At 45.1% G+C, this 17522-nt stretch overlaps 2 protein-coding genes across 2 annotated transcripts; one reads left to right on the top strand and one right to left on the bottom strand.

Annotated features, from left to right (window-relative positions):
• The first annotated feature begins 589 nt into the window (after window positions 1-589).
• On the top strand, window positions 590-4702 carry LOC133488635 (retinol dehydrogenase 7-like). Its single transcript, XM_061796735.1, has 5 exons — window positions 590-737; window positions 2022-2336; window positions 3551-3809; window positions 3885-4048; window positions 4121-4702. The coding sequence occupies exons 2-5, from the start codon at window positions 2024-2026 to the stop codon at window positions 4342-4344; spliced, it is 960 nt and encodes a 319-aa protein (XP_061652719.1). The 5' UTR covers window positions 590-737; window positions 2022-2023; the 3' UTR covers window positions 4345-4702.
• A 319-nt stretch (window positions 4703-5021) lies between these two features.
• On the bottom strand, window positions 5022-9164 carry atp5f1b (ATP synthase F1 subunit beta). Its single transcript, XM_061796723.1, has 10 exons — window positions 9004-9164; window positions 8055-8239; window positions 7782-7956; window positions 7542-7663; window positions 7292-7476; window positions 7047-7205; window positions 5974-6096; window positions 5681-5893; window positions 5386-5587; window positions 5022-5305 (listed from the first exon to the last, which is right to left on the bottom strand). The coding sequence occupies exons 1-10, from the start codon at window positions 9108-9110 to the stop codon at window positions 5208-5210; spliced, it is 1569 nt and encodes a 522-aa protein (XP_061652707.1). The 5' UTR covers window positions 9111-9164; the 3' UTR covers window positions 5022-5207.
• Window positions 9165-17522: the final 8358 nt, after the last annotated feature.

The raw sequence follows: 17522 nt of genomic DNA, 5'->3' as shown, positions 1-17522 counted from the left end.
AATACCAATTTACGGAGGCTGTGGAGAAAGCCTTGAAAAGCATCACAAGAATGCAAAAGTTTGGTCATGGACCACAGGCAGGCTTGATGCAGTTAAGGACTTGCAACCACAGGATAGTCAGCATTGAGTTGAATTCCCTTCAGCCTTTTTCACATCGATCAGTTCCAATATTTCCATAAATACCTCAAAATTAAAGCTGAACTGTTGATCTCTCGTATTTGTCTTTTGATGTCGAACCCAAATCTTTCACTCTAAAACAACAAAAAAAGAAGAGGAAAAAAGGAATTGGTCTCACTGTTCCAATACTTTTGGAGAGGAGTGTGTTTCCACTGTATGTTCGACAGAGGAAATTCCAAAGTAAACAAAGCCAACTGGCTGTGCCTCCTCAAGCCAGTTGTTTACAACTCTGGAAAGTTGGGAAACGGTACTTGATCGACAGCGGTTTTTAGCCGCACTTATGATTATTACCTTGGAAGCAATTTATTGATGCTACATTGCCCCATTTTCCGTCCACGTTTAGATAAGAATAACACGAAGAAGCATGAGGTCTTGTCACCAATTGAAGTGCGGCTGTTTTGACAGCTGGGGGCGCCATTCTGCATACATTTCCGTCATAACCAAAAACAAACTAAAAAGGGGGCGGGGTTCAATAGTGAAATAAATTGTACATTAATGGAACAGAGGACAACTCCACGCTTAAGCGCTTCACATTGCTCTGGTCCACCTCCTGTCGACGGGTAAGATGTTGTGCTTATCTTTCTTATACTTTTTGCTATATATTCTTTTACTAGATGATGAGAAAACTGCAAATGTGTACTATTTGTACAGTGGACCCCCATTTCAGTATCCATGTATTTCTTTTTCAGCTAACAATACCAATTGCATACTCCGTAATGAAACGACTTTTTTAAGTCGTATCATAAATTAAGATGTCGTACACGGGAAGTAGTTTTGTTGCTCATTACTGAAAGGAAATGTATTTACCTTCGCTAACCTCTAACCCTAAATTTATGCAACCGTTTGCAAGCTGGGTGATAGTGAAAAATTAAATTCCCATGTCATAGTCAAGTTGGATGCTGTTAGGATTATGTGCACGCACGGGGGTAAAGGTTACATTCTGCCACGTTGGTTCTAATACATTGTGCAATGTCATGTCACCCCACACTGCCTACAAAAAGCTAGGAATATTCGGCTTTCGGGTAAAAATTTCTGGATAAATCCTAAAATGCACTACCGGTACAACATTTATAGCCTACGGGGGAACCTCATGGCCTTCTCTAAACTTTTGCATGCACGTACGACAGACTCTTCTCAGTTTCAGTACTTTTCCCGTTGCTATTCTCTTACAAGGAGCTGAAAGGCAAAATTCGCAGTCGGTGTTTGATTAAGGAATTGACCAAAGTATTTCCTGCTTCAACTACAATTTGTATTTAAACTTCTCTTTGGCGCTTCACCATGCTGTTAAAGTACCTCGCCATTGCAGGATGTTTCAAGTGTGAGTGTCATCTGGTTGCAGGTTGCAAAATAAATAAATTAATTTAAAAAATAAACAATAAAAGTAGAGACACTGGAAGAGTAACAGAAAGGCACAGAAATTGACATCCTTAGAAACGTATTGGTGGATTCATAAATCAACGTTGTAGCGTGCAAAGGTGTGTTGCGGCCCGGGGTACACACCACCTTTGTGATGCCCCTTGAAAACCCTCCCAAGTGGATGCCCAGGGTCACCCCCACCCACGCCCCCCCCCCATCCCCGTTGCACGGCGCTGAAAACACCTGTTGTCAATTTTGCTGTTCAGTTCCATGTCATAACAACAAGCAGTGCAAAAAAACTACCGAAACGCTGAATAGTTGGATGTGCATTCAAGGGAAGGTCAAATTACGTTCACCTGTAAAAGTTATTCTGGGGTGTAGTTTAGGTTCCCGCTGAGATTTCACCCAAAAGCCAAACATGTCTAATGTTTTGAGAGGAGTAGTGTATATGTTGGAGAACTACTGATTTCCTTCTATGCTTCCCGCAGACATGTATCTGTTCCTCCTGGGACTTGTCGTGTTCTACTACCTGTACCGCTGGCTCAGGGAGCTACCCAGGGTCTCCGACAAGGACGGCAAGTATGTGTACATCACCGGTTGCGACACGGGCTTTGGAAACCTCCTGGCCCGTCACCTGGACAAGCTGGGCTTCCGGGTGATCGCCTCCTGCTACACGGAGAAGGGCGAAGAGGAGCTGAGAAAGTCATGCTCTGGAAACTTGACCACAACACACCTGGACGTTCGATCTGCTGAAAGTGTCGGCAAAGTTGCAGCCATGATCAAAGACAAAGTGGGGCAGCGTGGTGAGTGTGCAGCAGTGGTAGGAAGTAACAAAGTATAAATACTTCAGAACGTTCACAAAGCTCGGGGCACCTGTTTTGATAGAGTGTCCATTTTTCTTCTTCTTCTCATTTCAAGAACAACAGTATATAAGTTAATAAAAGAGGGACAGTATTTTGTGTGCATTTGTTATTGTGCCAAGTTATCAGAACAGGTACTGAACTGTATATAAATGAAAGTAAGTACATTTTAAGAGTGTTACCTTGTTGTTTACTAAAGAAGTTGAGAATCAATACTTCGGCAGAGTCTTTTTCTGCTTAAGTATTTGTAAATCTACCTAAGTACAGAGTATGAGTACTTTTTCCATCTGTCGTGTACAGATAGGTCATGTCTCCCTCACTCTCAGATTTTAACATATTAACAAAACCATGACCAGGACTCTTAGTAGGATGGGCATTATCATATCTGTTAATTGTCATTAGGATTGTGAAGGGGAACATTTTCTGCCCTGCAAGGGGGCCTGGACACAAAAACTTTGAGAGCCCCTGATCTATGATGCACAGTACATGCAATGTATACGGACAGTTAGATAAAGAATTTGTTTAATCAGATCATCATTATCTAAGACAAGCAAAAACATCAATCATATAGAATAGAAGACTGATGGATGGAAGGTGCTTTATTTGCAAAGAAAAAAGGGTTTTCTTTGTTTTAAAGGTATTCTTTGGAACCCTTGTCCCAGTCACTGATGGTGTGGTGGTTCACTCGCCTGGCTGGCTTCCTTCTAGGCTGCGTGGGTTCGGTTCCCACTCAGTGATTGTGTGAAGGTTTATGTGAATGGTCTTTGCGTGTGCAGCTGTTATTAACCGGCGACCAGTCCAGAGTGTAGCCTGCCTTTTGCCCGAACTCGGCTGGCATAAACTGAAGCTCCCCTTGACCCAAAAAAAGGAAAAGCAGTACAGAAAACGGACCGACGGACGCTTGCCTCCTCCGCTATTTTGTGGAAACGGATGCCTCACCTGTCATTCATCTATCTATCACACAGTGCGTGTCCTCATTAGTGGGTAAGAGGAAAACTATCCCAGCTGACTGACTGGGAGGTGGGGTACACCCTAGACTGGTTCCCAGCCAAAAGCAAGGCCAGCATCAATCAAAACCGATCATCGTTAATTTTCTCAAGGCTTCTAAAATGTTGGCATTTTCTGTCTACACTGACTTCCTCATGTGGTCCTCCCAGGCCTGTGGGCCGTAGTGAACAACGCCGGCGTGTCCGTCCCCTCGGCCCCATGCGACTGGCTAACCATCGATGACTACAAGTCCATGCTGGATGTGAACCTAAACGGGGTGATCGCTGTGACTCTGAGCGTCCTGCCGCTCATCAAGAAGGCCAGGGGCAGGGTGGTGAATGTGGCCAGCGTGTTTGGGAGGATTAGTCCCACCGGAGGTCCGTACACCGTCTCCAAGTACGGCGTGGAAGCGTTCAACGACAGCCTCAGGTGAAGCTGTGGTCATTGGGCAACAAGTTTTAGCTTTGAAACAAGCACTGATGATAAATGGCTTTCCCCACTTAGGCTAAATATGGCACCCTTTGGTGTCAAGGTCCTGTGCATTGAACCGGGCTTCTTCAAAACAAACGTGACTGATGCTGCGATCCTGAGTAAGAATATCAAGTGGCTGTGGGACAAGGTGCCTCAGGAAGTCAGAGATGACTATGGACAGGAGTACCTTCAGAAATGTAAGTTTGGCTTATATATTCTCTTTCTTGTTCAAATTATTTCTTATACCTCTCTTCGCCCACTCCTTACAGCGTTAGCACTCTTAACAGACAAAGTTGCTAAGCTATCAGATGGAGACCTGATGAAGGTGGTTAACTGTATGGAGCATGCGGTATCGGCCGTTCGACCTCGTACTCGCTACTCACCAGGATGGGACGCCAAATTGTTCTGGCTGCCGCTGTCCTACATGCCAACCTGCATCTCCACCTACATTCTGAGTAGAGAAGCCATTCCCATTGCCAAGCCAATGCAATAAGTGCACTAGTTTGTAACATTTTTACAGACCTGTTCTTCAACACGACCACTTGTTCTGATACTGTTAGAGCAGTCAACTATTCAAAATGCAGTTACAAGAAAAGTGTCTTTTTTTCCACCACAGATTGCAAAACTAAATTTGCTTTTTTTCCCCTTCTCCAATTAAACTGTCTCCTTTGGTTATGCTGTGCCATATTGAAGGCCTTATCTGAAGGGAGCATTATGTTCCGGCCAATGTGCATGTCTTTGGTGATAAGCCTGTGTGAAAGGTTGTGTGTGTGTGTGTGTGTGTGTAGGGGGAAATGGAAAAAAAAAAAAAACTTAAATTTGGGTTCAATAAAAAGCATTCTGTTCAGGAAGGCATGCAGCATATTTCCTTGTCGGTCTTACAAAAGTACATAATGACAAGGGTGTGAGGTCTCCTTGTCAGGTTTTTAACACCACAAGCCACTCTTTACATAGAACACTTTACTGATCCGAGTCAACTACAATAGTCGATGACCTCATTGTATTGCCATGCTAATTCCACAACTGCGCTACACAAAAATACACATGCTACTAGTTTGTCATTTTATTTCAGCAACAACAGTTTGGATAGCTGCTAAACATGGCTTATGAGTGCCATCTTGTGGTCAGCGTAGGTACAAGATTCGCTACAGGGAAAGAACAGTTGACAAATTGTGTACAGACTTGTTTTTTATTCCATCTTTTTTTTGCAAATGGTGACATTAAATATAACTCAGATGACAGACGGGTACATTTGGACTTGGACACGTTTTACAAATCGAGCACTTCTAACAGCTGGACCCCTGCCTATTTCTTTGTTTTCTTCTTAGTTCCTCAATAGTTCGATTGCTCAGGCGTTTAGGAGTGCTCCTCAGCCAGTTTCTCAGCCTTCTGGACCACTTCCTCGATAGGGCCAACCATGTAGAAGGCCTGCTCGGGCAGGGAGTCATACTCACCTAAGAGAAACAGGAAATTAATAATTACTTAAAATGTTGAGTAGTCCATTAAGTGTTCATGGGGACCCCACCACACTCACCTCCAAGAATGTCCTTAAAGCCCTTGATGGTCTCCTTTAGGGGCACCAGTTTGCCCATGTGGCCTGTGAAGACTTCAGCCACCTGGAATGGCTGGGACAGGAACCGCTGGATCTTGCGGGCACGGGCCACAGTAAGCTTGTCCTCCTCAGACAACTCATCCATACCTAGGATAGCAATGATATCCTGAAGGGATTTGTAGTCCTGCAGAACAAAAATAAATTGTGGAAATTTAGGTTTTAAGGATAAATTAAAACAATCAATCAATTAGGCTAGGTTCAACCTAAAATGTCAGACCTGAAGGATTTTCTGCACACCACGGGCAACATCGTAGTGCTCGGCTCCAACAATGTTTGGATCCATGATACGGGAGGTCGAGTCCAGGGGGTCGACAGCAGGGTAGATGCCCAGCTCGGCGATGGCACGAGACAACACAGTAGTGGCATCCAAGTGAGCAAAGGTGGTGGCAGGGGCAGGGTCAGTCAAATCATCAGCAGGCACATAGATGGCCTGATAGGGGGAGGTAGGTACCATTTTTAAATTAAAGCGCACACACACACACATTTTATGAAGCGGATTGTTGAATGTACCTGCACTGATGTGATAGAACCTTTCTTGGTGGTAGTTATCCTTTCCTGCATAGTACCCATGTCTGTGGCGAGAGTGGGCTGGTAACCCACAGCAGAGGGGATACGACCCAGCAGGGCAGACACCTGAGAAGTCAAACGAAAAGGTTAAAGCCAATTCCAACTAGACTTTACGCTGTTCTGATCGGTGTTATCGGCCGATAATTAGCATTTTATGCTGATCGGCTCTCATGTCATTAAGTCGCCGATCCGATCAATGATGTCATCGATCGGCTGCGCACAAGACATTTAACTCCGTGTCTTCGTCGCATATGAATCCAAAAGCTAGTTTATTTCTAGCCTAGTCACATCTTGTTACACAGTACTGTAACTATCTGACTAACTATTTGCGGTGTCTCAGACAAACAACACGCAAGTTATTTTCAGTCTGCACAACTGAAGTACGTTGTGGGGAACGTCATCTAAATGCTTCAACACAACAAATTTGATCGAGCACCTGAAGAATGTACACAAGGAGCATGCCGCGTTCAAGCAACGCAGCGGGAAAAAAAAAAAAAAAAAGCCATCTGACTCAAACTCTGGACAACACTCGTCCATATAGCTGGGACAGTGAGAAAGTTAGAGTAAGCATGTCATTAACAGTATTTAAGTAATTTAATTCCAATAAAATAATTTAATTACAGTAAGTTAGCACCCATTATTTCTGTCATGTAATGTTGATCTGACCTATACTTATGTCAGTGGCCAATCCTTGAATGCCCCCGCGAGGTCATTGGTGTTTTAACTTTTGTCTAAAATGCTAGAAAATAATTTTGAGCTGGGATGGGATGGGCTCCAGCACGTGAGCGACCCTTGTGAGGATAAGCTGTACAGAAAATGGATGGATGGATACAGTACACAAGTATATACAATTAATGAACAAGTCATGTAAATAGACACTGCTCCATCTTGTGAATTGATCGGTGAACGGTTATTCTTTTTTTTTTTTATAAAACTTGATCGGCCCCAAAAATCCTGATCGTGTAAAGCCCAATTCCAACTTCAGTACATATCACACTTGTTCAGGAAGTGCTGACCTCAGAGCCAGCCTGTGTGAAGCGGAAGATGTTGTCGATGAAGAGCAACACATCCTGACCCTCCTGGTCACGGAAGTACTCGGCCACTGTCAGTCCAGTCAGAGCCACTCTGGCACGAGCGCCGGGGGGCTCGTTCATCTGTCCGTACACCAGCGCCACCTAGCAGAGGAGGAGGTGAGTTGTAGAATAGAGAGCTCCAAAAAGAACAAAACAAAAACAAGGTGAGGCCCGTCTCATGTGCTCACCTTGGAGGTTGTGTCCTTCAGGTTGATGACACCGGACTCAATCATTTCATGGTACAAATCGTTTCCCTCACGGGTACGCTCGCCCACACCAGCAAACACAGAGTAACCACCGTGGGCCTTGGCTACATTGTTGATCAGCTCCATGATCAGCACAGTCTTGCCTACACCAGCTCCACCAAAGAGCCCTGAAACCATAAAAAGATGCTAAAGTTTTACAATCAAATTTATTTAAAATAAAATTTATACATACCAATCTTTCCTCCCTTGGCATAGGGGGCCAGCAAGTCCACCACTTTAATGCCAGTCACAAGAATCTCCTGCTCCACACTCATGTCAGTGAATTCAGGTGCCTCAGCATGGATGGGTGCAGTCCTGTGAGGAAAACACAAATAGATGGGTAACAAATGCATTTAGAGAAGCAAACACTGCATCAAATGCATGCATGCATGTTCTATAAGTGTATTTAATTTCATCTCCAAAGTGAACTTACTGCTTTGTGGAGATGGGGCCCCTCTCATCAATAGGTTCACCAATGACGTTCATAATCCTACCCAGGGTCTCAGGACCCACTGGGATTCTAATGGGTGCTCCAGTGTCCAGAACCTTCTGTCCACGGACCAGACCTTCAGTACCATCCATAGCAATGGTGCGTACAGTGTTCTCACCTTCACGAAACAAGGCAAGTTAATTTCCAACCCTCACATCGTAGCTTCTATGTTCTTCTAGTAGGAAACAAGACAGCATTACAAGTCCGGCTGCTCACCAAGATGCTGTGCCACCTCCAGAACGAGCCTGGACTCTCGGGCAGCGACCTCCAGGGCGTTGAGGATGGGTGGTAGGCCTTCATCGAACTGGACGTCCACCACAGCACCGATGACAGCCACGATGCGTCCGTTGGCAACACTAGCAGCAGCGGTGGCGGCGGCAGCGACAGGCGCAACATAGTCTCTGCCTGTGAGAAACACAACCCCAACAATCAAGTCACAGCCATGACCTTCTGTTCACATCGGCAAGCTATTGTGCAAAGTTAAAAGCTGAAATTATGCATGTCTGACGGCTATAGATCAATGTCACCATTAAGTTGCCGTGTGGTGAGAGATAACCATCACGAAGCCCCAAATTAACGCTTGATGAATTTTAAAACAAATTCCATGACAAAGCTCAGTAAGCAATTCACTACCTGAGAATGTCAGATGAATGAAATCAACCCGAAGCTAACGTCGTCATTTCGGAGACAAAGTGTGACAGCTGCAGGTTCCTTCCCATTCTACCCAATCATATCATCGAATACATTTTCCTCGCTCTGCGTAAGGTATTTGATGCTTTGCTGGAGCAACGTTAAGGCTAAAATCCGCAAGAAAAACAACACCAATACGCCTAGCCCGTAATGCTAGTCTAGCAGCCACCTCATGTCATTTGGGAAAGGTCATTGCTGCTAGCATTGCAAAACCAGTCAAGAAATCGTCCAACGAATGCGGTCTGCCAACAATGATCACGCACATTTGCTTCTAGTTTAGGAAGACCTTTTACAGCCCTACATTACTTCTAAATTGACGCGTGAATGTCAGGGCCTGTCAAGCCGCTCGAAAGGGCAGCCAGCGTGTGGCTAGCAACAGCTAACGTTAGCAGAGCTTTCGTCGCGCATTTGAAAGCAGTCTTATGACGTTTTGGGCACGTGCGGTTTCGCTCAAAATCCCCAAGACTGAATGGACTTGCGTGAAAGGACGGCCGGTGATCCGACAAGGGCCTTCAGGGGCTGGACCCCAGGCCTGAGAGCCTGCAGAGCCCCGGTGCAGCAGCGTCCCACGGCTCCCAACATGATCAAAATGGCTGAAGGTGGAAGGAGACAAGAGGAACTCGGCGGCTTTATAGTGAGTACACGCTCAAGCGAACTGCGCGTGTGCGTAATGTTGAGCGTGAGCGTGCGCAGATGACGACTTTATTTTTTATTTTTTTTTACCACTTACACGCATGCGCACTTCTAAAAACCTATGCCGATAACATTCTTCCCTCCATAAACATAGTTACGCAGCCAGTTTTGTTAATTGATACACACAAAGTACTTGATATAGAAGAAATGTTCACAAAGTGCTTCACAAAACAGATGATAAAAAGACACAAAAAAATCCCCCCCAACAACCTGTTGTCCCTGGCCCCCATTCTCCATTTCATGCCTGGGACACCTATGAGTGGGATCGGATCGATACTAGACTGAAACTATCGATGCAGTAGTTTCAGTTTCACTCTTGCATGCATTGCTTTGGTTTGGCTGTGAATGTGAGTGCGAATGGTTGTTTGTTTGTATGTGCCCTGCGATTGGCTGGCAACCAGTTCAGGGTGTACCCCGCCGCCTGCCCGCAGTTAGCTGGGATAGGCTCATTTTCCGAACCACCTTTTCTTACCGGGGTCGCGGGCGTGCTGGAGCCAATCACAGCTGACTCCGGGCAATTTAGAGTCTTCAGTTAAGTACCACGCATGTTTTTGGGATGTGGGAGGAAACCGGAGTGCCCGGAGAAAACCTACGCAGGCACGGGGAGAACATGCAAACTCCACACAGGCGGGGCCGGGATTCGAACCCTGGTCCTCAGGGTTCAAATCCGACTGGTGATGTACTCACCAGTCGTTCACCGTGCTGGCTATATATTATATTATATTATATTATATTATATTATATTATATTATATTATATTATATTATATTATATTATATTATATTATATTATATTATATTATATTATATTATATTATATTATATTATATTATATAGGGCGGCACGGTGAACGACTGGTTAGAGCGTCAGCCTCACAGTTCTGAGGACCCGGGTTTAATCCTCGGCCCCGCCTGTGTTTATTCCCACATCCCAAAAACATGCATTAATTGGAGACTCTAAATTGCCCGTAGGTGTGACTGTGAGTACGAATGGTTGTTTGTTTGTATGTGCCCTGCGATTGGCTGGCAACCAGTTCAGGGTGTACCCCGCCTCCTGCCCGATGATGGCTGGGATAAGCTCCAGCACGCCCGCGACCCTAGTGAGGAGAAGCGGCTCAGAAAATGGATGGATGGATTGATATATTATATAGTGAGGATAAGTGGTACAGAAACTGGATCGATGGACATTATATTATATTATATCCACTAGAGTGCGCCCCTGTACCATAAAAATGCGCGGAGGCTAAATTCTTTATGCACATTTTACAAATATGCCTACAATGTTTAATTGCATTTCTAGAAGGCCTATCATCACGTGTTTTTTTTTCAACAGCAAAATATCAACCCCTAAACCATTTATTTGATCAATTTAAAAACAATATTACTGTATTTTAAAACTATCAGGCAGATTATATGACCGTGTTACGGCTGAGTATTGTGCAGAGTTATGCCTTCACATTTTTGACATTTGACCACAACAAAAACGTCAAGGTCCCTGCCTTTGGCCACCGCCCAGCTCACACTGCACCCGACCCCTATGGCCCCTCCCACAGGTGGTGAGCCCACGGGAAGGGGGGAAGCCCACGTTACCCTTTCGGGCTGTGCCCAGCCAGTCCCAATGGGTGCAGGCCCGGCCACCAGGCGCTCGCCTTCGAGCCCCGCCTCCAGGCCAGGCTCCAGCGAGAGAGTGGGGGGGGGGGGGGGGGGGGGGGGGGGGGGGGGGGGGGGCGGTGACCCGCGTCCGGGAAAGGGAAACCTATGTCCATTTATTTTGTTCGTCATAGGGGTTTTTGGAGCCATGCTTTGTCTGGTCCCTCACCTAGGACCTGTTTGCCATTGGTGACCCTACCAGGGGCGTGAAGCCCCAGACAACTTAGCTCCTAGGATCATTGGGACACACAAACCCCTCCACCACGATAAGGTGATGGCTCAAGGAGGGGTTTTCCCCTTCGAAATAATTCCCCTGGAGTCAAACACACTTTATCAGCCTTCTCTGCCACGCTTTCATGCACTCCTGGAAGGATTCTTCCCAGATTATCAGCAGCTCCATCACTATGGCCATCTTGTCGTCCACAACTTCAAAACGGGTCCCCTTAATGGCCGCTTGAGCTTGGAAAAGAGGGACACACACACACACTCCAATACGGCGACGGTCTTTTCGGCCGGAAACTATTGGATGCTCAGGGCCAGGGGTATCGAACTGGGGAGGGGGGAGGACAACCTTCCCAGGGTCCTGAGCAATTGTGGGGACCCTAACAAACCCCCAATCAACAACTAATAGCTGGAGGGAATATTCTGTTCCCCCAAATAATTATTTGATGGGGCCCTCCATGAAGATGTTGTAGGGGGACCCAGAATCTAGTGCTATGCCCCTGTTCAGAGCATTGTAGGTAGGTGCGTTGTCATGGTGAGGGAGCCACGAGTTGTTCTGCCACAGCTCTTCTCGCGCACCAAACGAAGCAAATGCCACTTTATCCTTTTGTATATGTGCCGGTTGATTGTGGCCCACAATGAAGGCGAAAAGTTGTAGTTAGTTTGGGTTTGAACATATCTTTTGTGACACCTGGAACTGTTCTGACACATTTCCTCGTTATGTTTGTTAAGGTGAATACAGTAATGTATTGTGGGGGTTATGTTTCAGTCCACCCCTCCAATAAACGAAATCAAAGTAGCGACCAACTATTAGTGGTATTAGATATAATCTAAAGTTTCCTGCATACGCTTAACCATTAAACAATACAATATATGTATGTGAGGTGCAGGGATTAATTTTGTCCACTTGGAGTGACCATCCACTAGTGATGTTACGAGATGTGCCGAGTCTTCGAGGTGTATGTCGGGTAATGGAAGGGGCGTTTCAGCAAAGCGCGTATAGAGGCTTCCTTCATTTAGAGAAGGAGCCGGAAGTGATGATGTCTGAAGCCTCGGTGCCCAGCTGCACCACGTGACCGATTCATGAAGCGCTTCAGAGTTTGACGCAAGGTTTCACAGCAATATAAAGCCCTATGCAGGCTCCATTGAAAATGTTTGAGTGTGTGGGTGCTCAGAGTTTGGATCAAGATTGTGTAGTTTGTGTAGGCTACTGGAGTTTGGTGTTTACAGCAGTTTGGTCATAGCTTGGACAGTAGCGAGTCACTCCTCGGAATCCTTGGAAACAAGCTACTGGCCGCTAACCCAGCACCCTGGTCTGATAGCCCAGCGGTTGGTGCACTTGAGTCTCAACTGGGGGTAGGTATGCATTTCCCGTGAGTTTGAACCACATGTAGGACTGTGCTGCATAAATAACTATCATTGAGACTTGTCAATTACATTTGTTTATTTAAAAAAAAACTGCTTTTTCCACCATTTCTAATTTTATTCAAAGGGAAGGTATTTATTGTGTTCTAAGAAAGTAAGGTCCAATAAAACCTCACTGGGAGAGGAAAAATTACTGTACCCCAATTTATATAATCTTGCTCTTGAATTAATCACTTAAAAATGGTGATAAACAGTTATTTTGAAATAATCCCTTTCAAAGTCCTCTTCCCGCTTAAGCCCATGCCGTTTCCCGAAAGTGACAGAAAAACATTATACAACCTGCCATACCAGTGATGCTGAACAGAGTACGTTCAAAAATAATATCCATCCATCCATTTTCTGAGCCGCTTCTCCTCACAAGGGTCGCGGGCGTGCTGGAGCCTATCCCAGCTGTCATCGGGCAGGAGGCGGGGTACACCCTGAACTGGTTGCCAGCCAATCGCAGGGCACATAGGAACAAACAACCATTCGCACTCACAGTCATGCCTACGGGCAATTTAGAGTCTCCAATTCATGCATGTTTTTGGGATGTGGGAGGAAACCGGAGTACCCGGAGAAAACCCACGCAGGCACGGGGAGAACATGCAAACTCCACACAGGCGGGGACGGGGATTGAACCCCGCACCTCAGAACTGTGAGGCTGACGCTCTAACCAGTCGGCCACCGTGCCGCCTCAAAAATAATATATTTTACACTTTATGTCATAAAATTACTTGGTGAAACATTGTTTTGTAATAGTCAGTCGTAGTCATTTACAAAAAAGATGCAAAAATGCATCACATACAATATGTGGTTAAGACACAGCTGCCTGTGATGATGCACATGGCCAGCAGGTGGTTTCGTGTGCACATGAAGCACCAAGAAATGAACCATCACTCGAACCAATGGCTGAGGTGTTACGATGCTTCGTGAAGCTTCATCTCGCCATCACTACCATCCACACATTCTACATCACTGAATGAGTGTGAATGTGTGTTTGCCTTTGTCAGGTGGGTCTGCTCTGTTAAGTAACGTGGAAGTGAACTATACGTAGGTACTGTCAACTATTTCCTAAATAATAATAATAATAATAATAAACTATTTCCTGGCTAGACCAGTACCCACTTTGTTTTTCAGTGACGGTGTCAGTTGACACTACCGACAGGTGTGTTAAGAATGCCTCTGATGACTGTATTTTGTTACCCTTTGTTTAATAAAGCAATTGAAAGAGCACCAAGGGCTGTTTCCATCTTCCTTTTATCTATGCAAGCTGTTATGGATTACAGTTCGTTCTAACTCGCGATGGTAGGCCATATTCAATGCGCTAAAAATGTTTACTTTAACGGAGACTTGTAGTTGACGATCTGTACTGTACTGTACAATAATAAAAAAAAATAATCTGCGATGCACTGAACCTGCAATAAGTGAACAGTGAAATAGCAAGGGGAGACTGTACTACATTATCCAGCGGTGTGAATGTTATTGTGAATGGATGTCTGTCTATAGATGTCATCTATGATTGACATGTTAACTCACCCCGTGTGATTTGGGATAGGCTGACGCTGAACTGGTTAAGTGGTATTGAATATGGATTGATGGATAGCATCACGCGGCACGGTGGACGACTGGTTACAGCGTCAGCCTCACAGTTCTGAGGATCCGGGTTCAATCCCCGGACCCGCCTGTGTGGAGTTTGCATGTTCTCCCCGTGCCTGCGTGGGTTTCCTCCGGGCATTCCGGTTTCCTCCCACATCCCAAAAACATGCATGAATTGGAGACACTAAATTGCCCGTAGGCATGACTGTGAGTGCGAATGGTTGTTTGTTCCTATGTGCCCTGCGATTGGCTGGCAACCAGTTCAGGGTGTACCCCGCCTCCTGCCCGATGACAGCTGGGATAGGCTCCAGCACGCCCGCGACCCTAGTGAGGAGAAGCAGCTCAGAAAATGGATGGGCCATGACGGTGAACTGGGGATGGTAAGAGGTATCGGGCAGATACCAGCCTTATTTCAAGGTTTCAGGTACATGTGAAGGCTGTCGATACACCAGCCGCGGATACTTAAGGCAAAAAAAAACAAAAAAAACTGACATCAGGTAAGTCCTCCTTGCCAGTAGTTGGTGCTACACTGCAGCACTTTGATACATTGGCCAGTTATCATGTGTGACAGAAAGAAAGAAAGGTCTTTGTTCACAATTATCCCTCATTGTGTTAATTGAATTACAGTATCGGTATCGGTGAGTACTCAAGAATGAACACTTATTGGTGTCAGTCTGAAACAAAGTGGTATCGAACATCCCTACTGTCAATCCATATACATGTATGATCACCTAACACTATTACATATACGCAACAAATTAATGGAAAACTAGTTTTCGGCACGGCGGCACGGTGGCCGACTGGTTAGAGCGTCAGCCTCACAGTTCTGAGGACCCGGGTTCTATCCCCGGCCCCGCCTGTGTGGAGTTTGCATGTTCTCCCCGTGCCTGCGTGGGTTTTCTCCGGGCACTCCGGTTTCCTCACACATCCCAAAAACATGCATTAATTGGAGACTCTAAATTGCCCGTCGGCATGACTGTGAGTGCGAATGGTTGTTTGTTTCGATGTGCCCTGCGATTGGCTGGCAACCAGTTCAGGGTGTACCCCGCCTCCTGCCCGATGATAGCTGGGATAGGCTCCAGCACGCCCGTGACCCTAGTGGGGAGAAGCGGCTCAGAAAATGGATGGATGGATGGATAGTTTTCGGCACGGTGGGAGACAGGTTAGAGCATCTGCCTCACAGTTCTGAGGACCGTGGTTCAATCCCCGGCCCTGCCTGTGTGGAGTTTACATGTTCTCCCCGTGCCTGCGTGGGTTTTCTCCGGGCACTCCGGTTTCCTCCCACAACCCAAAAACATGCATGGTAGGTTAATTGAAGACTCTAAATTGCCCGTAGGTGTGAATGTGAGTGCGAATGGTTGTTTGTTTACGTGTGCCCTGCGATTGGCTGACAACCAGTTCAGGGTGTACCCCGCCTCCTGCCCGATGATAGCTGGGATAGGCTCCTGCACTCCCGCGACCCTTGTGAGGAGAACCGGCTCAGAAAATGGATGGATACTTTTGAAATCAGAAGCCAGCAAAGAATTGTTTGTTCAAATCAACTGTTATCCTAGTGAGGTTAAGTGGTTCGGAAAATGGATGGATGGATGCATTGGTAAAACATTTATTTGTTTGCAATATCTCATTGTTTTTAAAAGTGCAGACAATCTGCAATTTTGGTATCTGAGCAAGAGACATGCGGTTAACACACAGGATTTGCTCTCACGGAACACATGAAATGATGTGGTGGGCCGGATTTGGCCCCCGGGCCATGAGTTTGACACCTGCGGTGTCTGGTGATGACTATCAGATGTTGTAATGTAGCGTTTAAGTGTTTAATGTTGGCTCAGTAACAACATCTCTTAGCAATTGCACATAATTTATGAGGGTGAATTGCAATTTCAAGTTCTCACCACATTGTCCTATTTAGATTGAAACACTTAATTTGATCATTGGAGTGAATCAGAACCCAATTTGACTTCAAGTGACACAATGTTGTGATATTTTTCATGTGAAAGTAACATGAAGACAGCATGCAGATGCTTTGGCTATAAGTGCCTGAAGATGGTTCAGCGGAGATAATTTCTTTCTGCTAGTATTAATACAGCTCTACCAGTCTGTAGTTGTCTGACAAAACACAACAGATACTTGGTTTCGGTACTCTGGGCATGGCCCAAAGTAAAGTCGTAAGAGTGATGACTGCAAAGTTGTGCTTTCAGGGTTATTGCGGGGACATGTGGAACATCAAATACCTTCAACTGTGAACTCATCTGGACCTTTAACTAAGGGAGTGTTTTGAAAAGTTGCTACTTTCTTTAATTTGGTGTTACCGTTGTTACAACAAGGGTGGAGGAGCGAATCACTTCACTAGAGGCCAGTTGACACAAGACTCAACATGCTCCCTTCACCTGATTAAATGCATGTCAATGCCAATATGATTACAAATTCAAATTCATCACAAAGCCGCCCACAATATAATTATATAAAACATAACTAACAATACAATACAAATGTCTTTGCTGGTAAAGCATGACGGCAGATTCAGAATCATTACTCTTTTATTTATATCTGTTAAGCAACGTAAATACTGTATTTTTGCTAAAGGATGAAGCTTCCTCCTCCAAAACAGGAAACTAGCCATAGGACTATATGGATATAAAATACTTAAGGTAATTGCTAGTGTGCATGCAATGAATATTATATATAAAAATACTAGATCTCTTTTTTTTCATGCCTCAACATGACAGCACATGCACACATATATACACACAAGCGTGCGCAGACTCACACAGAATGCTTCCATTAAAGGGTGTCCACATTGAAAATCCAACCTACTTATTATCCATGCATGCATAACAAAACACTCATCTATTTACAGCATTACCGTGGTAATATCTTCATTATTTGAGTTATGTTTTTCCATGCATTGCAATAGCAAACAAACAAGACAATTTTCTTTTAAGTTCCCCTTCCTCTCTATATCTATCCTCATAGTGTAGCAAATATTATTCATCCCTCACACAGCCAACAGTTTTAAAGACAGGCATTCTTGAGTGACAGCCCACCGTTCTGTGCCGCCAGTAAGGTACTTGGCAAGAAAAAGACACACATGCACACGCTCACACACACCGTCACCACAGAGACAGAGTTATGTGATGCTTGTTGCAGCTTCTGGGGCTACAGTCTCGCTGGAATCCACTGAGTCGGGACAACATTACAATTACAATAAGAGTTTTGCTAAGGTTTGGTGATGAAAAGGAAAATCTCCCAGTTTTCATCTGTGGGATCACTTAAACATAATATAAATAAGAACTACACAAAGGAAATTCATAATTAACTGCCACATCTCAGTGTTTTTTTTTTGCCGCTGTGAACCAAAGCTGTTCTGGGAAAAATAAATAAAAAATGGAATCCTAAATACATTTTGGGGATGTTTGACAGTCTCTGCATAT

Source organism: Phyllopteryx taeniolatus, chromosome 1 (assembly GCF_024500385.1).
Source record: "Phyllopteryx taeniolatus isolate TA_2022b chromosome 1, UOR_Ptae_1.2, whole genome shotgun sequence".
In the NCBI taxonomy this organism is placed as follows: Eukaryota; Metazoa; Chordata; class Actinopteri; order Syngnathiformes; family Syngnathidae; genus Phyllopteryx; species Phyllopteryx taeniolatus.
Note: the sequence above shows the minus strand (reverse complement) of the source record. Positions and strands in the feature narration are given on the sequence as shown.

Bases quoted from the DNA above. Each gene is read 5' to 3' on its own strand.
- LOC133488635 (XM_061796735.1), top strand. From the start codon at position 2,024: ATGTATCTGTTCCTCCTGGGACTTGTCGTGTTCTACTACCTGTACCGC. The intron at 2,337-3,550 runs GTGAGTGTGCAG...TGGTCCTCCCAG, and splicing joins AGACAAAGTGGGGCAGCGTG to GCCTGTGGGCCGTAGTGAAC. The intron at 3,810-3,884 runs GTGAAGCTGTGG...TTCCCCACTTAG, and splicing joins GCGTTCAACGACAGCCTCAG to GCTAAATATGGCACCCTTTG.
- atp5f1b (XM_061796723.1), bottom strand. From the start codon at position 9,110: ATGTTGGGAGCCGTGGGACGCTGCTGCACCGGGGCTCTGCAGGCTCTC. The intron at 8,240-9,003 runs GTCCATTCAGTC...TCTCACAGGCAG, and splicing joins CCGGCCGTCCTTTCACGCAA to AGACTATGTTGCGCCTGTCG. The intron at 7,477-7,541 runs GTATGTATAAAT...TTATGGTTTCAG, and splicing joins TGCCAAGGGAGGAAAGATTG to GGCTCTTTGGTGGAGCTGGT.